The following is an 18,048-nucleotide window of genomic DNA, read 5'->3' on the forward strand; positions in this document are numbered from 1 at the left end:
TTTATTTTTCTTTCTAGAGTAGTCAGCTGTACCACTAAAAAGAAAACCCAAAAAGATTTCCTTGTTCTTCTTTTGCTTGTTGGGAGCTTTCCCATGTTAATAGTTTTTCTCGTTTTTGCTTTTCCCTTTTATTTGCTTGTTCAAGAAAACCAAAAACTCCAAAAATATTTTAGTGTGTTTCTCTGAATTTCTTTTATTTCTATTGAGTCATACTGAGGAGAAGACCATGATGAAAATGTTGAGTGGCTCTCATATGCATAATTGTTGATCTAACAAAGAGTCCATATTACCTTGTCTTCTCCTATTGAATAAAATGTTTGCAGATTCCAGCTTAGTCCATGACACTCTTGCAATATTATTATTACTTTCACACTGCTCGGCCGTGCAAGTGAAAGCCAATAATGACGATATTTGATGAACTGGCCGTGGTAGAGAGAAACGAGTATGGACTCGACTTGTTTTGTTTTTGTAAATATGTTTAACCTAGTATCCATGATTCAGCCCATTATGATTAAACATGTTTGCAATGACAATTAGAGATTATAGTTTCTCATGCCATGCATAAGTAGCTAGGGGTGGATAGTGATTTATCTTGGATATCAACATTGCGTTAAAATGACTGTGATGTAGTATGATGATATGGTATCCTCCTCTGAATGTTCGAGTGGCTTGACTTGGCACATGTTCATGCATGTAGTTGAATCAAAACCAACATAGCCTCTATGATATTTATGTTCATGGTGTTCATATCCTACTCATGTTAGTGCCCAATGTTACTTATGCATAATGCATGTTCATGACCATTGTTGCTCTCTAGCTGGCCGCTGCTCAACCTATTTGCTAGCCTTCACCTATACTAAGTGGGAATTCTTCTTGTACATCAAAACCTTGAACCCAAGTTATTCCAGATGAGTCCATCATACCTACCTATATGCGGTATTACCCTGCCGTCCTAAGTAAATTTGCATGTGCCATCTCTAAAAACCTCAAATAAATATCCTTTTGTGTGCCTGGATCGTTCATGGAACGACAGGAGGTAGTCGGTATCTTCCATGCTAAGCGGGTTATTCTCAGGATGAGTGTTTATTCACTCACCATCGCACGAGAAAAGGGCGGTAATATGGATTCCCAGTCCCGAACTCAAATTGCAAATAATTAAACAAAACTCCCTTGGGACTATTGTTGGTATGGACGGCACCCGTTGTTTCGGACAAGCCATGGAGTGTGATTGTTGGTGGAGGGGGAGTAAACCTTTACTTTTATCGCTTGGGAACCGCCACTAGCATGCTTAGCATGGAAGATATTGATAACTGATGGTCGTGAAGTAAACAAGAAGGGTGCATTTTCCAAAATATCATTTACCTCTGTTTTAAAAACTTGAGCTCTGGCACCGCTGCAAATCACTGCTTCCCTCTGCGAAGGGACTTTCTATTTAGTTTTATGTTGTGTCATCACCTTCTAAAATAAGCGCCAGAACCTGAGAGCACTGCTGTCATGCTGATGCATTGTGTGTAGCTAATGTTGGGTGCATCATGACTGGATCTTTTACCATGAATTACAATGTTTAGTAGTTGCTTGAACTCTGGAGGTGCTCTGCATTTATGTTTTGCCGTCTCAGAAAGGGCTAGCGAGATACCACTATTGTCATATTATATCATGGTTGTTTTGATAACGTGTTGTTGTTTGAGATATCTTAATATTGCTCGCTAGCTGATTATGTCATTGATATGAATTAATATAATCTTTAAGAGTTCTTGTCGGCATGGTTAGTTATAATATTGGCTGAAAACCTAGGTGTTGTTTAAGCTTATTTATGCAAACAAGAGCAAAAGAGTTCGTAAAAGTTTTTCTTTTTCACTTTCAGTTTATCAACTGAATTGCTTGAGGACAAGCAAAGGTTTAAGCTTGGGGGAGTTGATACGTCTCCAACGTATCTACTTTTCCTAACGCTTTTCCTCTTGTTTTGGACTCTAATTTGCATGATTTGAATGAAACTAACCCCGGACTGACGCTGTTTTCACCAGAACTACCATGGTGTTGTTTTTGTGCAGAAATAAAAGTTCTCTGAATGGAACGAAACTTTGCAAGGATTTTTTATGCAATATATGAGAATTTCTGGAGCCAAGAACCACCGAAGGGGGGCACCTGGGTGGGCACAACCCACCAGGGCGCACCCCCCTCCAGGTGCGCCCAGGTGGGTTGTCCCCACTTGGTGGCCCCGCAGACCCTGAAACCCACGCTATAAAATCACATTTTTTTCAGAAAAAATTAGGGAGAAAGAATTATCACGTTTCACGAGATGAAGCCACCGTCACCTCCTGTTCTTCATCGGGAGGCCAGATCTGGAGTCCGTTTGGGGCTCTAGAGAGGGGGATATTCGATCTTCGTCATCACCAACCCTTCTCCATCGCCAATTCCATGATGCTCCCCACCGGGAGTGAGTAATTCCTTCGTAGGCTCGCTAGTCGGTGAGGATTTGGATGAGATTCATCATGTAATCTAGTTAGTTCTGTTAGGGCTTGATCCCTAGTATCCACGGAAGGGTAGGACAAAAGATGTCATGCAAGTTCTTTCCATAAGCACGTATGACTATTTACGGAATACATGCCTACATTATATTTATGAACTGGAGCTAGTGTCGTATCGCCCTTTGTTATGACTGTCACATGATGAATATCATCCAACAAATTACCGACCCAATGCCTACGAATTTATCTTATATTGTTCTTGCTAAGTCACTACTGCTATCGTTACTGTTGCACTTGTTACAAAACTACTGCTATCACCGTTATCGTTACCATTGTTGGTGCTACTATTATCAAAACTATCATATTACTTTGCTACTGATCACGATGTTGTAGATAATTAATCTTCAGGTGCGGTTGAATCGACAACTCAGCTGCTAATACTTGCAAGTATTCTTTGGCTCCCCTTGTGTCGAATCTATAAATTTGGGTTGAATACTCTACCCTCGAAAACTGTTGCGAACCCATATACTTGTGGGTTATCATCGACCAAGCTAGAGAAAGAGGGAGCTCGCCAGTGCATGGCGATGGTGGCTAGAATCAGCGACCCCAAATATGGTCGTGGCTGGAGAAGGTGTATCCAACCTGCCAAGGAAAATGGGTATTTCATGTCGACCAAGTCATGGTCGGGGAAAGCAAATCCACCCATGGTCGGCGTAGGTGCACCACGTTGGCTCATGCTTCGCCCACTCGCACTTTGTTGCCGCCTTCGGAGAGAGTGAGAGAGATGGAACAAGAGCACATGCGGGTCCTAGGCATAAATACCTTGGTGATGGTGGGGTCCACCTCCATATTTCTCCATTTATCTCGTTCATATTGCAAAAATAAAGGAATCCTGGGCACCAATCTTGAAACACCAATGGACAGTGGATCCCTCATCGCTAGCTACCAGCACCGTTAGAATTTCAAAATTCATGCATGTTGTCATTGTTCATCTTTCCCATAATCAACTCTTTTGTATTCTCCATTAATTATTAGGTACAAATACACTTTTGCCCCTAGTTGTATGATATGTCTCCAATGCATCTATATATTTTTTATTGTTTCATGTTATTTTATTATAAATCTTGTATGCTTTATATACAATTTTATATCATTTTTTGGAACAAACCAATTAACTCAGTGCCTAGTGCCAGTTCCTGTTTTGCCTATTTTATTGTTTCATAGAAAAATAGTACCGAACGAAGTCCAAACACGATGAAACTTTACGGTGATTTTTTCTGGACCAGAAAGGATCGTAGAAGCTTCGAGAGGAGTCCAGAGGACTTACGAGAGGGCCACAAGCTCAAACGGTGCGCCCCTAGGGGGCGCACCACCTGAGCTTGTGGGCCTCTCGCAACTCCATTTGACCTAGTTTCACTTCTATAAATTCCCATTAATCCCAAAACAATTATTCCGCCATCGCAAGCCTATGTTCTTCCGCGGTTCCATCTGGAGGCCTCTGCTGGTACTCTATCGGAGGGGGAATCGAACACAGTGGGCTTCTACATCAACCTTGCTGCACCTTCGATGATTTGTGAGTACTTTAGCACAGACCTACAGGTCTGTAGTGATTAGCTAGATGGCTTCTTCTCTCTCTTCGATCTTCAATACAATGTTCTCCTCGAAGCTCTATTCGATGTAATCTTCTTTTGCGGTGTGTTTGTTGGGATCCAATTAATTGTGGGTTGATGACCAGATTATTCACTAAAAGTGATTGAGTTTTTTTTGAACTTTATTGTGTGTGATTGTTATAGCTATGTAATTCTCTCGGATCTATCCGTTTGGTTTGGCCAACTAGACTGATTTATCTTCAGCTGGAGTGGTGCATAGTAGTAAGTTCAATCTTGCGGTATCCTCACCTCGTAACAGAAGGGGTAGCGAGACACGTATTTGTATTGTTGCTACTAAGGAGAAAATGATAGGGTTCAATCATATTGCTCGGTTTTATTATGTCCACATTATGTCATCTTTCTTAAAGCGTTACTCTGTTTGTCACGAACTTAATACCATAGATGCATGCTAGATAGTGATCGATTGGTGGAGTAATAGTAGTAGATGCAGGCAGGAGTCAACCAACTTGTCATGGACGTAATGACAATGTACATGATCATGCCATGAATAACGTCATAACTATGCGCGTTTCTATCAATTGCCCAACAGTAATTTGTCTACCCAATGTATGTCATTTTTATGAGAGAGAAGCCTCTAGTGAAAACTATGGCTCCGAGTCTATTTTAATCATATTACAAAAACCAAAAATACCTTGATGCAATTTATTTACTTTTATTTTACTTTACAACTTATCTATCACCTACTATCAGATTTGATCCTTGCAACTAACGAGTACAAGGGGATTGACAACCCTCTTGCTCGCGTTAGGTGCAAGTATTTGCTCTTGTGTGTAGGTAATGTCGCCAGTTGTTTTCGTGAATCTCCTATTGGTTCTATAACCTTGGTTCTTTACTAAGGGAAATACTATCTGCTACTATATTGCTTTATCCTTCCTCTTCGAGGAAAATCCCAACATAGCTCACAAGTAGCATTGTGCCAGCCTGTGGGTTTTTCCCTTACTTTTCAGCTCTGCTCGATTTTGCCCTTAGATTTTTTTTCTCAAGTCATTTGTGTGCCCTTTAACCATTTGGCCAATACTTTGCAAATTCATGACAAACTCATGAGAACTCATAAATATACAAATAAGATATCAAAATGTTAAGAAAGACATTACCTTTATGTGCATGTCAATTGCATTCAGGAAAGAAGTATTGTTTAAACTACTTCAGGTTATTAATGTTATTAACATTCTTAAACATAAAAAGGTATAAAAATACTTATTCATTAATAAAAATGGAATGCAAATATAGGCATGTTTTCTGAACATTCTAATATCTTATTTGCATTTTTCAAGTTCATATGAATTTTGTTATGGATTTTCAAACGACTTTGACCATTACATTGAAAATTCATAACAAGTATATGAACTCGGAAAAATGCAAATAAGATATCAAAATGTTCAAAAAAACATCACCTATATTTTCATGTCATTTTTATTCATGAAAAAGCATATACCTTTTTATGTTTCGCAATGTTGATGACATTAACAACCTCATGTAGTTTAAACAGTACTTTTTTCCTGAATGCAAATGACATGCACATAAAGGTAATGCTTTTCTGAACATTTTCGTATCTTATTTGCATTTCTATGAGTTCATATGATTTTTTATGAATTTTCAAAGTATTGGTCAAATGGTCAAAGGGCACTTGAACGGCCTTAGAGACAAATCTAAGGGCAAAACTGAGCAAAGCTAAAAAGTAGGGGCAAAACCCATGGGGTGGTTTCGACTAAGAGCAAAAATGCATTTGGCCTATTATACTCGTTCTTCATCTCCTCGGCACAAAATGTCCATAAGAAACTAATATGGACCTTCATCTTATTCACAATATCCTCAATCTTCATCTTCCGCGCTAAGGACAAGCTGCTAAACAGGGACAACTTTGAAGCTCGGGTCATCAACGTTGGTTGTTACTACATCTTTCCAACGGCACGACCTCTAGGTGTTCTATCTCAACCCTGGTCTCAATCACATGACCGTAACAAGTTGTTCATGATTCACAATTCTCAATCCTTCACATTAATGTGTTGCTACTTTGCCATGAAATAATGTTCCATTTATTTAAATCAGTGAACATATGGAAGAATGTGTTGAATTATAGATGGGCTCTAGGGCCATATAAGAAATAATTTCTGGAAAATCTCAATCCCATGTGGGATTTCAAGACATGGTGGGAAGTTCATTACCACACCGGTTTTGGAGGAGAGTTGATAACAACATATAATGGATTCTCTTCCACATGCTATTCGAGCTTGTTCAAAATGGAAAATTAATTTTTAATCAATTACGAGTCATTAATGGACATGTTTCGCAACAACCATATCTGAACAGTAGGATCGTGTGTTGTTATCATAGATGTTCTTATTCTATGTTTCGTACATGCTCATATGTTTAACTATGGATTAAATCAATATAGGAAAATTGCTAATATGTCCAACAAAATGTTTGTTTGGATTGCCACACAAGCGTGGCGCGTCGTGAAAGTATCCGATTGTTGTTTTGTTATGTCCAGTAATCCAGACAACAAAGGTTAATTATTTATGGTACATTGACGAAATGATATAATTTTTATGTGGGGGAGCACACTTAGTAGGCAAAAGTAGTGATATAAACTAAATTCCACACATTTGATAAAAGCATTAGGTTGAACACTAAGTTGTGAGGTGCAATTGAGTGCTTAACAAACAAAATATGTTTGTCCTTCTCCTTTGTACTATATATTACTAAGACTACTATACCTGGTCATGGGATATCCAGCCCGAAAAAGCCCGATCTGACCCGGCCCGGTCTTGCCCATGGTGGGCTTGGGCCTGATTTTTTAGCCTGAAGAACACATTGGCCGGGCCTGGGCTTGGCTTTTTTACATTTTAGGGAAGGGGCCCGGGCCAGGCTTGGGCCTAGGTTTTTTGCCTCGGGCCGAAGCCCGGCCCGGCCCGACAGATGGCCAGATATAACTAAGACTAATCCAGAAAAAAAATGTGCTATGTTCGTCATGAAAATACAACAACGGTTTGCTCCGGCAGAAATGGAAGATACACGCGCCGGCAGAAATTTGCAGAATATAATGACGTCTCTTGTCCGTATATATAGATCTACCACGCGCGCCTAAGCGCCCGCCACGTACGCTCGTGTTGCCGGCCAAAAGAGCGCGTGGTTCCTCAGCATCACCGCCACCTTCCGTCCGTATTGCTCGCTCACGCTCCATTAGCTGCCCGAGATGTCCAGATCAGATGCAAAGCGAAAGCCACTAGGTCCAAGCTGAGCTAACTAACGGTTTTGCTCCGACCGATCGATAGTGCCCGGAGCGGTCACGCCGGCCGACCTCGAATTAATTCGCGACCACGCAACGAACACGCGCGCAGCAGGCCGAATAAAAACTTGCTTAGCGCCCAGTGCAGCGCACCGTTGCGTCGATCGGTCCTTTGCCGCCCTGTTCCCGATAGCCCGGTCGATCACGACATGCTAAAGACGTAGCGGCAGCTAGCCTTCGCCCTCACATCACGCCGTCGCCGTCGTCGTCACCTTCATCTTCTTCTTTGTGCTGCTTCCACTACTCGAGCTAGCCAGCTTGATCGCTTTTGCTCGCGGCGGCCAGGCGTGCGTCACGAGGGGCGGCCGGAGGAGGGACGGAGGGAGGGGTCGAGATGCATCAGATAGGGAGCGGCATGTACGTGTCCGGCCGGGCGCCGGACAGGAAGCGGGAGCGGCAGCTGTCGTCGGGGTCGGTGGCCACGCCGCCGTACACCGGCGGGGACCTGTCGCGGTCCGGCGAGCTGGGCCGGATGTTCGACGTCGCCTCCTCGTCGTGGCAGTCGCAGGCGCCGTCCCCGGCCTCCTCCTCGCGCCGCAGCTCCGGGCACCTGCCGCTGCCGCCCCGGCCTGCCCCGTCGCCGTCGGCGTCCGGGCCGCTGTCGCAGCTCTCGCACTCTGGCCTCCTCGTGGGCCCGTCGCCTCCCGCCGCGCCTTCGCCGTCGCCGGCTCGCGGAGGGTCGTGGAGGAAGGCGAGCCGGAGGCGCGCGGCCGCCATGGAGGAGGCGGCGCCCGTCGTGGCGCGCGGGAGCACGAAGCTCGCGGTCCCGTTCGCGTGCTACGTGCTGGTGCTCGTGGCCGCCGCGGCCGGGGTCGGCGCCGGGCTGTTCTTCCTCGTGGCGTGGCGCCGGTGGGAGGCGCTCGCGGCTGCGGGCGGCGCGGTGGCGGCAGCCGCGGCCGTGCTCTCCTGGAACTTTCTGCGGTGCGCGGCGGAGGCGGAGCGGTTCTTCCGGCTGTCCCCCGACACGGTGTTCGAGCAGGGGGACATGCCCATCGGCGAGCTCGTCAAGATCACCGGGGTGAGCCGCCGCGCCTCATACCTCTCTGTTTTGCTCACGTGCAATACTCATTATCGCTACGTTGATCAATGATCAGACACCGTTTCTTCACTTGTTTAGCAAGAATTTGCATGCCGATTTAATTGCTTATGCCAATCGTAATCGAATATAGCTCGAGCGTGCCAGAATTCAGCTTTCAGAGGCGTCTGCTGAAGCTTAGCTCGGCAGCAAGCGACGCATATGCCAATCTAACCCGGCAGTCCAAACTGCTGGAGCTGCTTTGCTTGCATATGGTAAGCGTCAGAGGCTGTCAAAAACGGGTTCAAGCAACATGTGGTGGTCAATGGCTTCCCTGCCATGCATTACCTCTGGTGGAGCACAAGCTACCAGACCACTTTTGCTTCACCAAGGCACTGCATGCGTCGCTAATTATCTCTGCAAGCAACAATGATCTGCGAAAGATTACACCGTGTCAGTGTGCGTGTGGTTACTGAAAGCTTATTCTCTGACATGGCCTGACGCCGTGTGGTGCTTTGCATTGCAGCAAGTGACCTGCGGCCGGGTGCCCGTGGGGGCCTGCTTCCACGACGCCGCCCGGTGCGTCTTCACGTCGGTCCGGATGTACGGCCGCCGTGGGTGGGCGTGGGCCTGCTGCTGCTCCCGGTGGCAGCTCCGGCACTCCGAGGTCAGTCAGTCAGGCTCTACCACCCTCATAAACCCACTGCCTGAACAAGTGCACTCAGGTGTTGACGGTATGTCTTTTGACCCTGGCAGGCGCGGTCGACGAACTTCTACATCTCCGACAGGAACACCGGGAGGAGGTTCTACGTGCGCGCCGGAGAAGGCGCCAAGATCACCTGGATGATCAACCGGAAAACCATCAGCTTCGACGGCGGCGACGGCAAGGGCAAGGGCGCGTCACGGAGCCTCAAGAGCTGGGCGGCGAGCACCGGCGTGTCCTGCGACGGCGCCGTGCGCGTCGAAGAAGGGTAAGGGTCTTGGTGGCTCAGTTTCAGAGCACAACAATGTAAGTCACATGTTCAGCAAAACTGCAACCAGCTTTTTGCTTTTTTCTTGACAGGTTCATCAGGGAGGGAGACACGGCGAGCGTGATCGGCGTGCTGAAGAGGCACCACGCCTTCGACGTCGTCGACGCGCCGGACGGCGTGGTGGCCACCGGCTGCCAGCCGGCGAGGTGCATGTTCCCCGTGCTCGTCGAGGGGCTGGTGCTCATCGGCAGCGACGACCCCGACGAGGGCGTCTACATGGTCTAAGCTTAAGCTTGCGACGACTGACCGGCCGGCCTCGAGCTGCTTTGACAGTTTCAGTGCTGACTATATTAACAGTTTCAGCGCCTACCATATTAGGTTTTCGCAGCAGAAGGATCTGATGCATACTGAATGCTGTAAATTGGAGTGGTGTTTATAGGCTTGCCGGTTTGATGCTGTGGTAGCAGCACCTTTTTTTTTTTTGCTCTTCTCCAAGTACAGCTCTGTCACTTTTTGGATCACAGCGTGCTTAAACCATTGTAGACACCCTTTCTCATATAAAAGGGTTGGCTTTGCATTGTTTGCAGCAAGGTGTGCTTTACGCATGTAAAAGATTGGTTTTGCATTGTTTTCACTTTTCAACCACATATGCTTTTCACATGTACTAATAATACTGATTTCGCATTGAGTGAAATGCATCAGAGATCCCAAAACATCTGAAATTATATACTACTACCTCCGTTCGAGGTTGCAGTTCAGTTGAACTGCAAAAACACCTTGCATTTAGGAACAGAGGTAGTAGCTTTGAACAGGTTTGGCAGCCCTCTGACTGACATTGTTGAATAAGTCGTCAACTCAGCCTTCGGAAACAGTTTTTCCTTTTTCTTTTTGATTGAGGGTGGAAACAGTTTTTTCAATACTGTAGCCTTTGAAATTACTAATAATAAGAACTTGAATTATTTTCTTTACTGACAGACTAGACATATCGACAAGCTTATTTGGTTTCTACCAAGAATTTGAATAATGGGCAAAATGCCCGAAGACGCACTGTTATGCCCCAAACCTGAACCTACTCCAGAGCTTTAGTGTATACAGGAATGACAGCATCCCGTTCACCGGCCTACGGACAAAAAGGGGAGAAGCGCCCCGAGGTGCTAGCTAATCCAAGTAGAAGAGCGTTACGATCTTCCGCATGTTCTTTGCCTCCTGGCAGGTCTCCATCAGCAGCCTGCTGTCATGAAACGCAAAGCATATCACCTGTTGGACCTTCGAGATGATGTCCATGTTGCATAACCTGAAAAATCATAAGAGTTGTTTTTATAATGTGATGGCACAAGAGAAACGTAATCTAAAGCAGTTCTCTCAAATAAAAATAGGCTAACACAAAAATCATGATATATGTTTTATTAAGAGTGGTAATATCAAGTGTGACAAATCGACTGTGATGAAACTACTCAGACATAGCAACAACATAAAGTGAGCCCAAACACTATGTTACTCCCTCCGTCCCATAATATAAGAGCGTTGTTTACACTAGTGTAGTGTAAAAAACACTCTTATATTATGGGATGGAGGGAGTACTATTTAATATTTAAAAGCAAAATAATACGTAAATGTTGTTGAAATTGGAACGCAAAATGCATAACACTAGAACTGAAAGCAATTTGAACAGAAAGCTAACAAACCTGCTAGCCTCAATTAGTGGTAAATGGTCATACTGAGGTTTCTCAATCAAGTTTTGTACCTAAAAATTAACAGAATGTCACTGAAACATATCCAATGTACCACCTGAAAACAGAATCAGCTTTGCAAGCTAAAGCAGGATAAGAAATAATTTCTGCGAGGCACTTTGTTCAAATTAACACATGTTACAGTACTGATCTCGTAAGTTGCCAAGAATCCTATAGGAGCCCTGGTGGTCGAAAAGTGCCTGCACAGGCCGAGCTCCATTGAGCTCTTGATTTTCTTTTTCAGCAGAAATACCTTTTCCGCATCTCGAAAAAATCTGAAAAAATGTTTTCATGTAGACATATACTTGTAGCATACATGCATAAAATTTCATGGACATATATATTCATATGTGATGTACACAAAAAAGACAAATACACAGATTAAAATAGGCTTTTTTCTTTGTAGTATCTGTGTCAGGTATTTGTCTTTTTTGTGTAGCATGCAAATAATAAAATTAGTTGATAAAATTTTCTACATACTTGAAGAATATGCATATGTATTTGTAGGAAAAAATTGAATTTTTTTAAACTTCTATATATATTTATTTATTTATTATTTTTTGCAAAACGAGCCCCATGGAGCCAGGTCTTTGCAACGCCACACTCCCCTGGTGGTGCCTCAGGAATCCCTACAATTTTAGTTATGCAGTTTTGTTTGTTAACTCAAATCACCAGATAAGATACTACTCGGTCAATAAACATAGTGTTGTTAGTTTATACTTTTTAAGGAAAGATGGCCTCAGAAGATTGAGATCTCTCTGGAACCTGGACAGGTTAGAAAAATTTCAGCACAGGACACCAAAGGACCCTGAAATGGAAATGCTACAGACTGGTATTTGGGCTTGGGGAAGTAAACTATATCATCCCCACTGGTGGAGTAGACGATGAAGCACATATTCTCCAGCATAGCACCACCTCCTTGGCTCAGATGTCTGACAGTGGGGTTTGCACCAGCAACTCCAAGGGTTACCAGCAAACAGTTATACTTTTTAAGGAAAGATGGCCTCAGAAGATTGAGATCTCTCTGGAACCTGGACAGGTTAGAAAAATTTCAGCACAGGACACCAAAGGACCCTGAAATGGAAATGCTACAGACTGGTATTTGGGCTTGGGGAAGTAAACTATATCATCCCCACTGGTGGAGTAGACGATGAAGCACATATTCTCCAGCATAGCACCACCTCCTTGGCTCAGATGTCTGACAGTGGGGTTTGCACCAGCAACTCCAAGGGTTACCAGCAAACAGTTATACTTTTTAAGGAAAGATGGCCTCAGAAGATTGAGATCTCTCTGGAACCTGGACAGGTTAGAAAAATTTCAGCACAGGACACCAAAGGACCCTGAAATGGAAATGCTACAGACTGGTATTTGGGCTTGGGGAAGTAAACTATATCATCCCCACTGGTGGAGTAGACGATGAAGCACATATTCTCCAGCATAGCACCACCTCCTTGGCTCAGATGTCTGACAGTGGGGTTTGCACCAGCAACTCCAAGGGTTACCAGCAAACAGTCTGAAGATGGCTACCACCCATGGACAGGAGATTGGGATACCTTAACCACACTAGTTCGTTTAAGTGGGCGGAGAAGGTGGGGAGTAGTAGATCCAGGAGTCTAAATCCTAGGGTGTCCAGATCAAGATCTGGCTTTTGAAGATCATTCGTGATCCCTTCACTCTAGTTCCCGAGGCTAACCAAAAATGAGCCCAGAGCCTGAAAGAGGAGCTTTGAGAGGGGATGTGGCAGAGGCAACAAGATCAAGGAGGAAGGGCACGGCAGGCTTTTTCCCCTCACTTGCTTCTATTGTACGATGAAGATTAAAAATCCAATGTCTGAATGAGAATAGAATAAATGAATGCATTTCTAAGATTGTTCATAATGGACATATCAGGTGATAATGGGAGCCTGAAACTTCACAAGTCATAATACAAGCCATTGAATCAGTTGTTGATTATCATCTTTGACCATGAATTAGGTCCAATAGACACAGTTCATTCGCAAGTTGATTGAGGGGTTCAGCTTATGAATTCATGTTATTCAATTTTATGTGGAATTCTCACATAATGAATTTTTCCATAATTTGGTTTTGGACACATGAGATTGTGATGAGCAATCTAGACATATACAATCACAAGTTGGCGTGAGTAGAAAATATAATCTAAAAAGAAAGGTGGTGTATTTACTATTTAGGGTTCTTAGTAAAGTTATGGAACAAAAATAAACTAGAAATGACCTATACAGAACTGAAATACCACATATTCTTACTTTGGATAATAGCTCTTGGCTTTCAGGAGGTTGCTTCTTTAGACTTTGAGGCAAAATTACGGTAAGCAATTCTGGCTTCTCAGCTCTCAAAGCACCCCTAATAACAGCTGCGTTAGTCCCAGAAGCACCAGATGTGAATATATGATTTTTCTGCAATTAACATGTAAACATTAACTAGAGGTGTGGAGGAATCAAATTGTAATGAACAATAATAACATATAGCACAGTGACATACTGTTATGACCATGGCATAACTCAAGATCTCAATAAGTTGTTGATGCATATACCCCATGTTGCGGGTACCAAAGAAACCTATTGATCGGGGTCCTTGCTGCTGAATAGCCAGTAATTCCTGTATTATTACCAATAAAGTGAGATTAACCCATAGTATAAACCAACGAATAATGTATTGATACACATATTTAACTAAAGATTGATGAACTGCATGGAATATGCGGTGATCCCAGACAAGCTTAGAGGCTAATGGGCACAAAAGTTAACTTAATAAAATGAAAATAGAACAGTACAAGGCACCTGAAGGTAATCGAGATCTGGGAGCGGCTTGTATTCTGGAGCATCAACTATTGCAGTGCCTCTAACAAGAGTCTCCACCTGAGTAGGAATCTTTGCACCATCGTCATCATCTGGCCCAAACATACTAGGTTCGTCTTGTCCTTGCGTTCTCCCATCACCTTCATGCCCATCTCTTCTCATGTATCGGCAGAGAAACTATACGAGCACAATAAAAACAGCCCCTGGCAGTAAATCATTAGTGAAAACCAAATATATTACAGCATACTGACATCAAATAAGTAGAGCAATATCTAAGATTTATGGTTTACTCTCATGCACAATGGTCGGAATTGATTATACTCGTCTATTCATGTCAGATATGAAGCACAGGGATGTGTCCGGCACATCTAAAATGTTTTCGTCATTACTGGACTTACATACGGTATTCCAGAGATTCCTACTCGTCAAGAATAAACCATTCAAAGATTCCTATTCAGGTCTTATGGCATATAGCAGTTCAAAGATGCCCACCAAGGCCACTCAAAAGTCAAAACAATACACAGAATAGCATATGGCAGCACCTGTTCAACTGAACATAAAACAACTGAAAAGCAAATATCACACTTTAAAGTTCCAAGGTTCCTACCAAGGCCACTCAAGAATGACACAGACAACAGCATATGGCAGCAGCTGTCCAACTGAAAAAGAGATACTACACTTTGCAATTTGCACCCAACAACCCATGTTCAAAAGGTTTTGCATCTAAAGCCATTAGGCTTTTAGGAAAATGAGATCTTCAATTACAAATGTCTGAACAAGCAACTCTAGCGGGAAATGACTTTGGCTGTGCCACTGATGTTAGTGCAAAGCAGATGATGGTCATATAATCACTTTCAAGACAGACAGGATGGTACTACTGCGCAAATTGTGCGTGCCCAGAACAAAATTCCAACTCCGACATCCAATTTTCAACAGAGACGATACATCATCAGAAATCTAATAATACATACATCTTCCTAAGATAAAATTTACTGCATATCCACTGAAAAATATGAAAGAAACGACACAATCTACGAACGCTACAGATGAAGCACTGAGGGTGGAGACGCCACGCCTCACCTGAGTGGCCGTACGCGCGGCCTCATCGGGCCCCAATCGCCATGGCCCGGGCAGAGGCGGAGCGCGCAGCGGACTCGCCGGCGCGCGCCGGGAGCAGGCGAGGGAGGCGGCGCACGACGGCCGCCGCGTCTCCCGGGCGGACGACGGTGGGGGCGCGAGCGCGGCGGCCGTGCGGAGGAGAGACGCCATGGGACGGCGGGCGGGGGAGGGGGAGGGGGAACTGGATGGAGAGGGGAGGGGGGTTTTGCTTGCTGGTGCTATCGGGATGCGGGAGAAGCGAACAGCGGGACGCACACGGGATATCTCCGTCTCGCCCTCGCCTCGGGTGGATGGATTGATGGATGGATCCACACGGCCAGGCCAGACCACGGTGTTTTCGGGCTCTCGGCGGACTACGACCGCCGCCGGCCCCTACCCAGCCCCTGGCAAGTGTGCTGCACCTAAATTTATACTGCTACCCCTTTGTTTGTTCACAATGAAAAATGAACTTTGTTTTGGCTTCCAATGTTTGGAGTATGAAATTACAATGCAAGTCTAAGAGCAACTCCAACGGGCCGACCTAAACGGACGGCGATTTCGTCCGCTTTTTGTCTGTTTGGGTCGGCCAGACGGATAAGGATGTCTGCTTCCACATTTGGGTCGACACGTGCATCCAACACAGGCCTGAACCCATTTTGATGGCGCAAAAAAATGAATACATGCATATTAAAAAAAAGAAACAACATTAATTAAACATTAAAACCGGCCACGAAGACCGGCGAAAGTCCACGCGTCCACATTTGCATTTAAAAAAAATAAAAACAACCTAAACTACGAGGTGGCGCGCTGCCTTAGGCGTCGTCGTCGTCGTCCTCGGGGTCCGTGAGGTCGATGAGCGTCGGCGCCGGCCCGGCCCAGGCGAACGCCGTGTTCCAGAGTGCCGTCATGTCGGGTTGTGCCGGCGCAGGCAGTGCCGACGCGCGGGGGGGGGGGGGGGTGTGGCCGCCTGTGCAGCCGCGGCCTGGCGCGCCTCCTCCCCGGCCTCGCGCTGCTCCTTCTTGAGGTCGCGCTCGAGCATCTCGAGGTACTCGCCGTCGCGGCGCTCCTCGGCCACCCTGATCTTGCGCCAGTGCTCGAGTTACGCCTGCTCCTGCGCCGACGTCGCTCCCATCCAGACCGGCGGCGCGCGTACGCACTCGCGCACTACTCCCGTCCAGGAGTAGCGCTCGATGGGGGACGGCTCCCGCTCCGGCTCCGGCTTGATGGGGGACGGCGGGACCATCGGCGGCACCACGTTGTCGCCCGCCGCGGAGAGGGCAAGGGCCTGCGCCATTGCCGCCTCGTACCGAGCCTCCTCTTCCGCCTCCGCCCTGCGCCGCTCGTCCTCCTCGCTCTCCCGGTAGACGGCCGCAAGGGTCGTCTGGTCCTCCTCGCGGACGGCGAGCGCCGGTGGCGGCGACCTCCGGTCGACCTCGCGCGCCTCGCCTCCTCGTGCTCGAAGGCGAACCACCTCGCACAGTTGGGCGAGTCGATTGCGTAGGCGGGGTCACGGCGCTGCTCCGGCGTCAGTAGCGCCCGCCGGCGCCGTACCTCCTCCGCGTGAGCACGAGCTGACCGCGGCGCCGCCGGCACTGGGATCTTATCTGGATCCAGATGCCAGTCGTGCGACAGCGTCACGTCGGGATACAGCAGGGGCTGGGGGTGGTGCCAGTGCCACTCCACCTGGTGCACTGGCATGTTCACGCGCTGCCTCTGCCGGCGAGGCGCCAGCGCCGGCAGAGGCGGGAGAAACTCTGAGGGGAAAGGGGTGGCGGGGGACTTGCCCTTGGCCTTGCTGCTGCTGGCGCCGGAGAAGAGGCCCATCTCGTTGTGGTTGTGGTGGTTAGGGTTTGCCAGCGACGAGGGGGCAAAGAATGATAGATGTGGACGGCGAGTTTGGATGAGGACGGCCCTGCCGCACGGTCGGCTTAAAAAAGGACGAGCGCCGTCGCTGACGCGTGGGCCCGTCATCATAAATTAAGCTGACCGCATGGGCGGCGGGTAGTTGGACGGCCGCCATGTGGGAACACGGCGGACAGCGGGAAGGCGCGAGAAGCGTCAGTTCGGCTTCCGCGCCGACGCATTTGGGGCGCAAATTTGGGCCATAAATGCGTCGGCATGGACGCGACGTGGACGTGATTTGGGTTTGGGTCGGCGCATTGGGCCGTCAGTTTTGTCCGCACCGACCCAAATGGACGCAGGCGGACGAAATAGATCGGCCCTTTGGAGTTGCTTTAATAATTTTTGTGTCGCACTATCGACGTGTTTTGAACTGTAAAAATGTGATTATTTGCCTACCGTCTCTTGAAAAAAAAAGGAGAATATACTCGTGATATTCGATGTTTACTAGCAGCTGTCTACTTGTTTCCTTGTAACAATTTGTTTTTAATTTGTTATACAATTGTGTCACTGGAATGCACATCATGCATCACACGTTGATCCAATTTATTAATGATTGACTAACAATTGAGGAAATGTTTAAGTTACCAAAATATAAAAACGCTATGAGACTTTCCTCTAGCATCCATCATGAAAATCAGAAAACATATCCATTCATGTGTATACTCAAGACATGGTTGCAATGGTCTAACTAAATTTGTGTGGCACTAGATTAGATTTGTGTGTTTTTAGTTAGGTTGTCGTATATTATCATGACACCTAATACGATAAAGATTGGTAGGATAATCCAACTCATATGAGAAGCGCAAATCAGAGTGACACGTGGGGTAGCATAGGCGGAACAACAGAATGGAGAAAAGGTTTTGGCATGTTCAGAATTGCATCAACCACTTGCATTTGTGGAACAATGATTATTGATTTGTCTACCAGGACTCATGCAGGCCACCATTATTATCTTTCTTAAAATCCAAGTAAGAACTAAGAACATAGGGCCTGTTTGGATGGTGCCCACCGGATGAAGGAAATATGCCCTCGATCCATCTATGGACTGGTGCAAGCATCTCGGAGTTGGAATATATGCTTTGATAAGTTG

The 18,048-nt window shown here is 46.0% G+C and overlaps 2 protein-coding genes across 2 annotated transcripts; one reads left to right on the top strand and one right to left on the bottom strand.

Annotated features, from left to right (window-relative positions):
• The first annotated feature begins 7,401 nt into the window (after positions 1-7,401).
• LOC125519221 (uncharacterized membrane protein At1g16860-like) lies at positions 7,402-10,060 on the top strand. The gene is made up of 4 exons (XM_048684091.1): positions 7,402-8,445; positions 8,969-9,109; positions 9,199-9,413; positions 9,506-10,060. Exons 1-4 carry the CDS (start codon positions 7,762-7,764, stop codon positions 9,696-9,698), a joined length of 1,233 nt encoding a protein of 410 aa, XP_048540048.1. The 5' UTR covers positions 7,402-7,761; the 3' UTR covers positions 9,699-10,060.
• Positions 10,061-10,347: 287 nt separating this feature from the next.
• On the bottom strand, positions 10,348-15,391 carry LOC125519222. The gene is made up of 6 exons (XM_048684093.1): positions 15,039-15,391; positions 13,941-14,135; positions 13,642-13,758; positions 13,407-13,556; positions 11,099-11,157; positions 10,348-10,707 (listed from the first exon to the last, which is right to left on the bottom strand). Exons 1-6 carry the CDS (start codon positions 15,225-15,227, stop codon positions 10,572-10,574), a joined length of 846 nt encoding a protein of 281 aa, XP_048540050.1. The 5' UTR covers positions 15,228-15,391; the 3' UTR covers positions 10,348-10,571.
• Between the last annotated feature and the right edge of the window lie 2,657 nt (positions 15,392-18,048).

The sequence above is a fragment of the Triticum urartu genome, chromosome 7 (assembly GCF_003073215.2).
Source record: "Triticum urartu cultivar G1812 chromosome 7, Tu2.1, whole genome shotgun sequence".
NCBI classification, from domain to species: domain Eukaryota; kingdom Viridiplantae; phylum Streptophyta; class Magnoliopsida; order Poales; family Poaceae; genus Triticum; species Triticum urartu.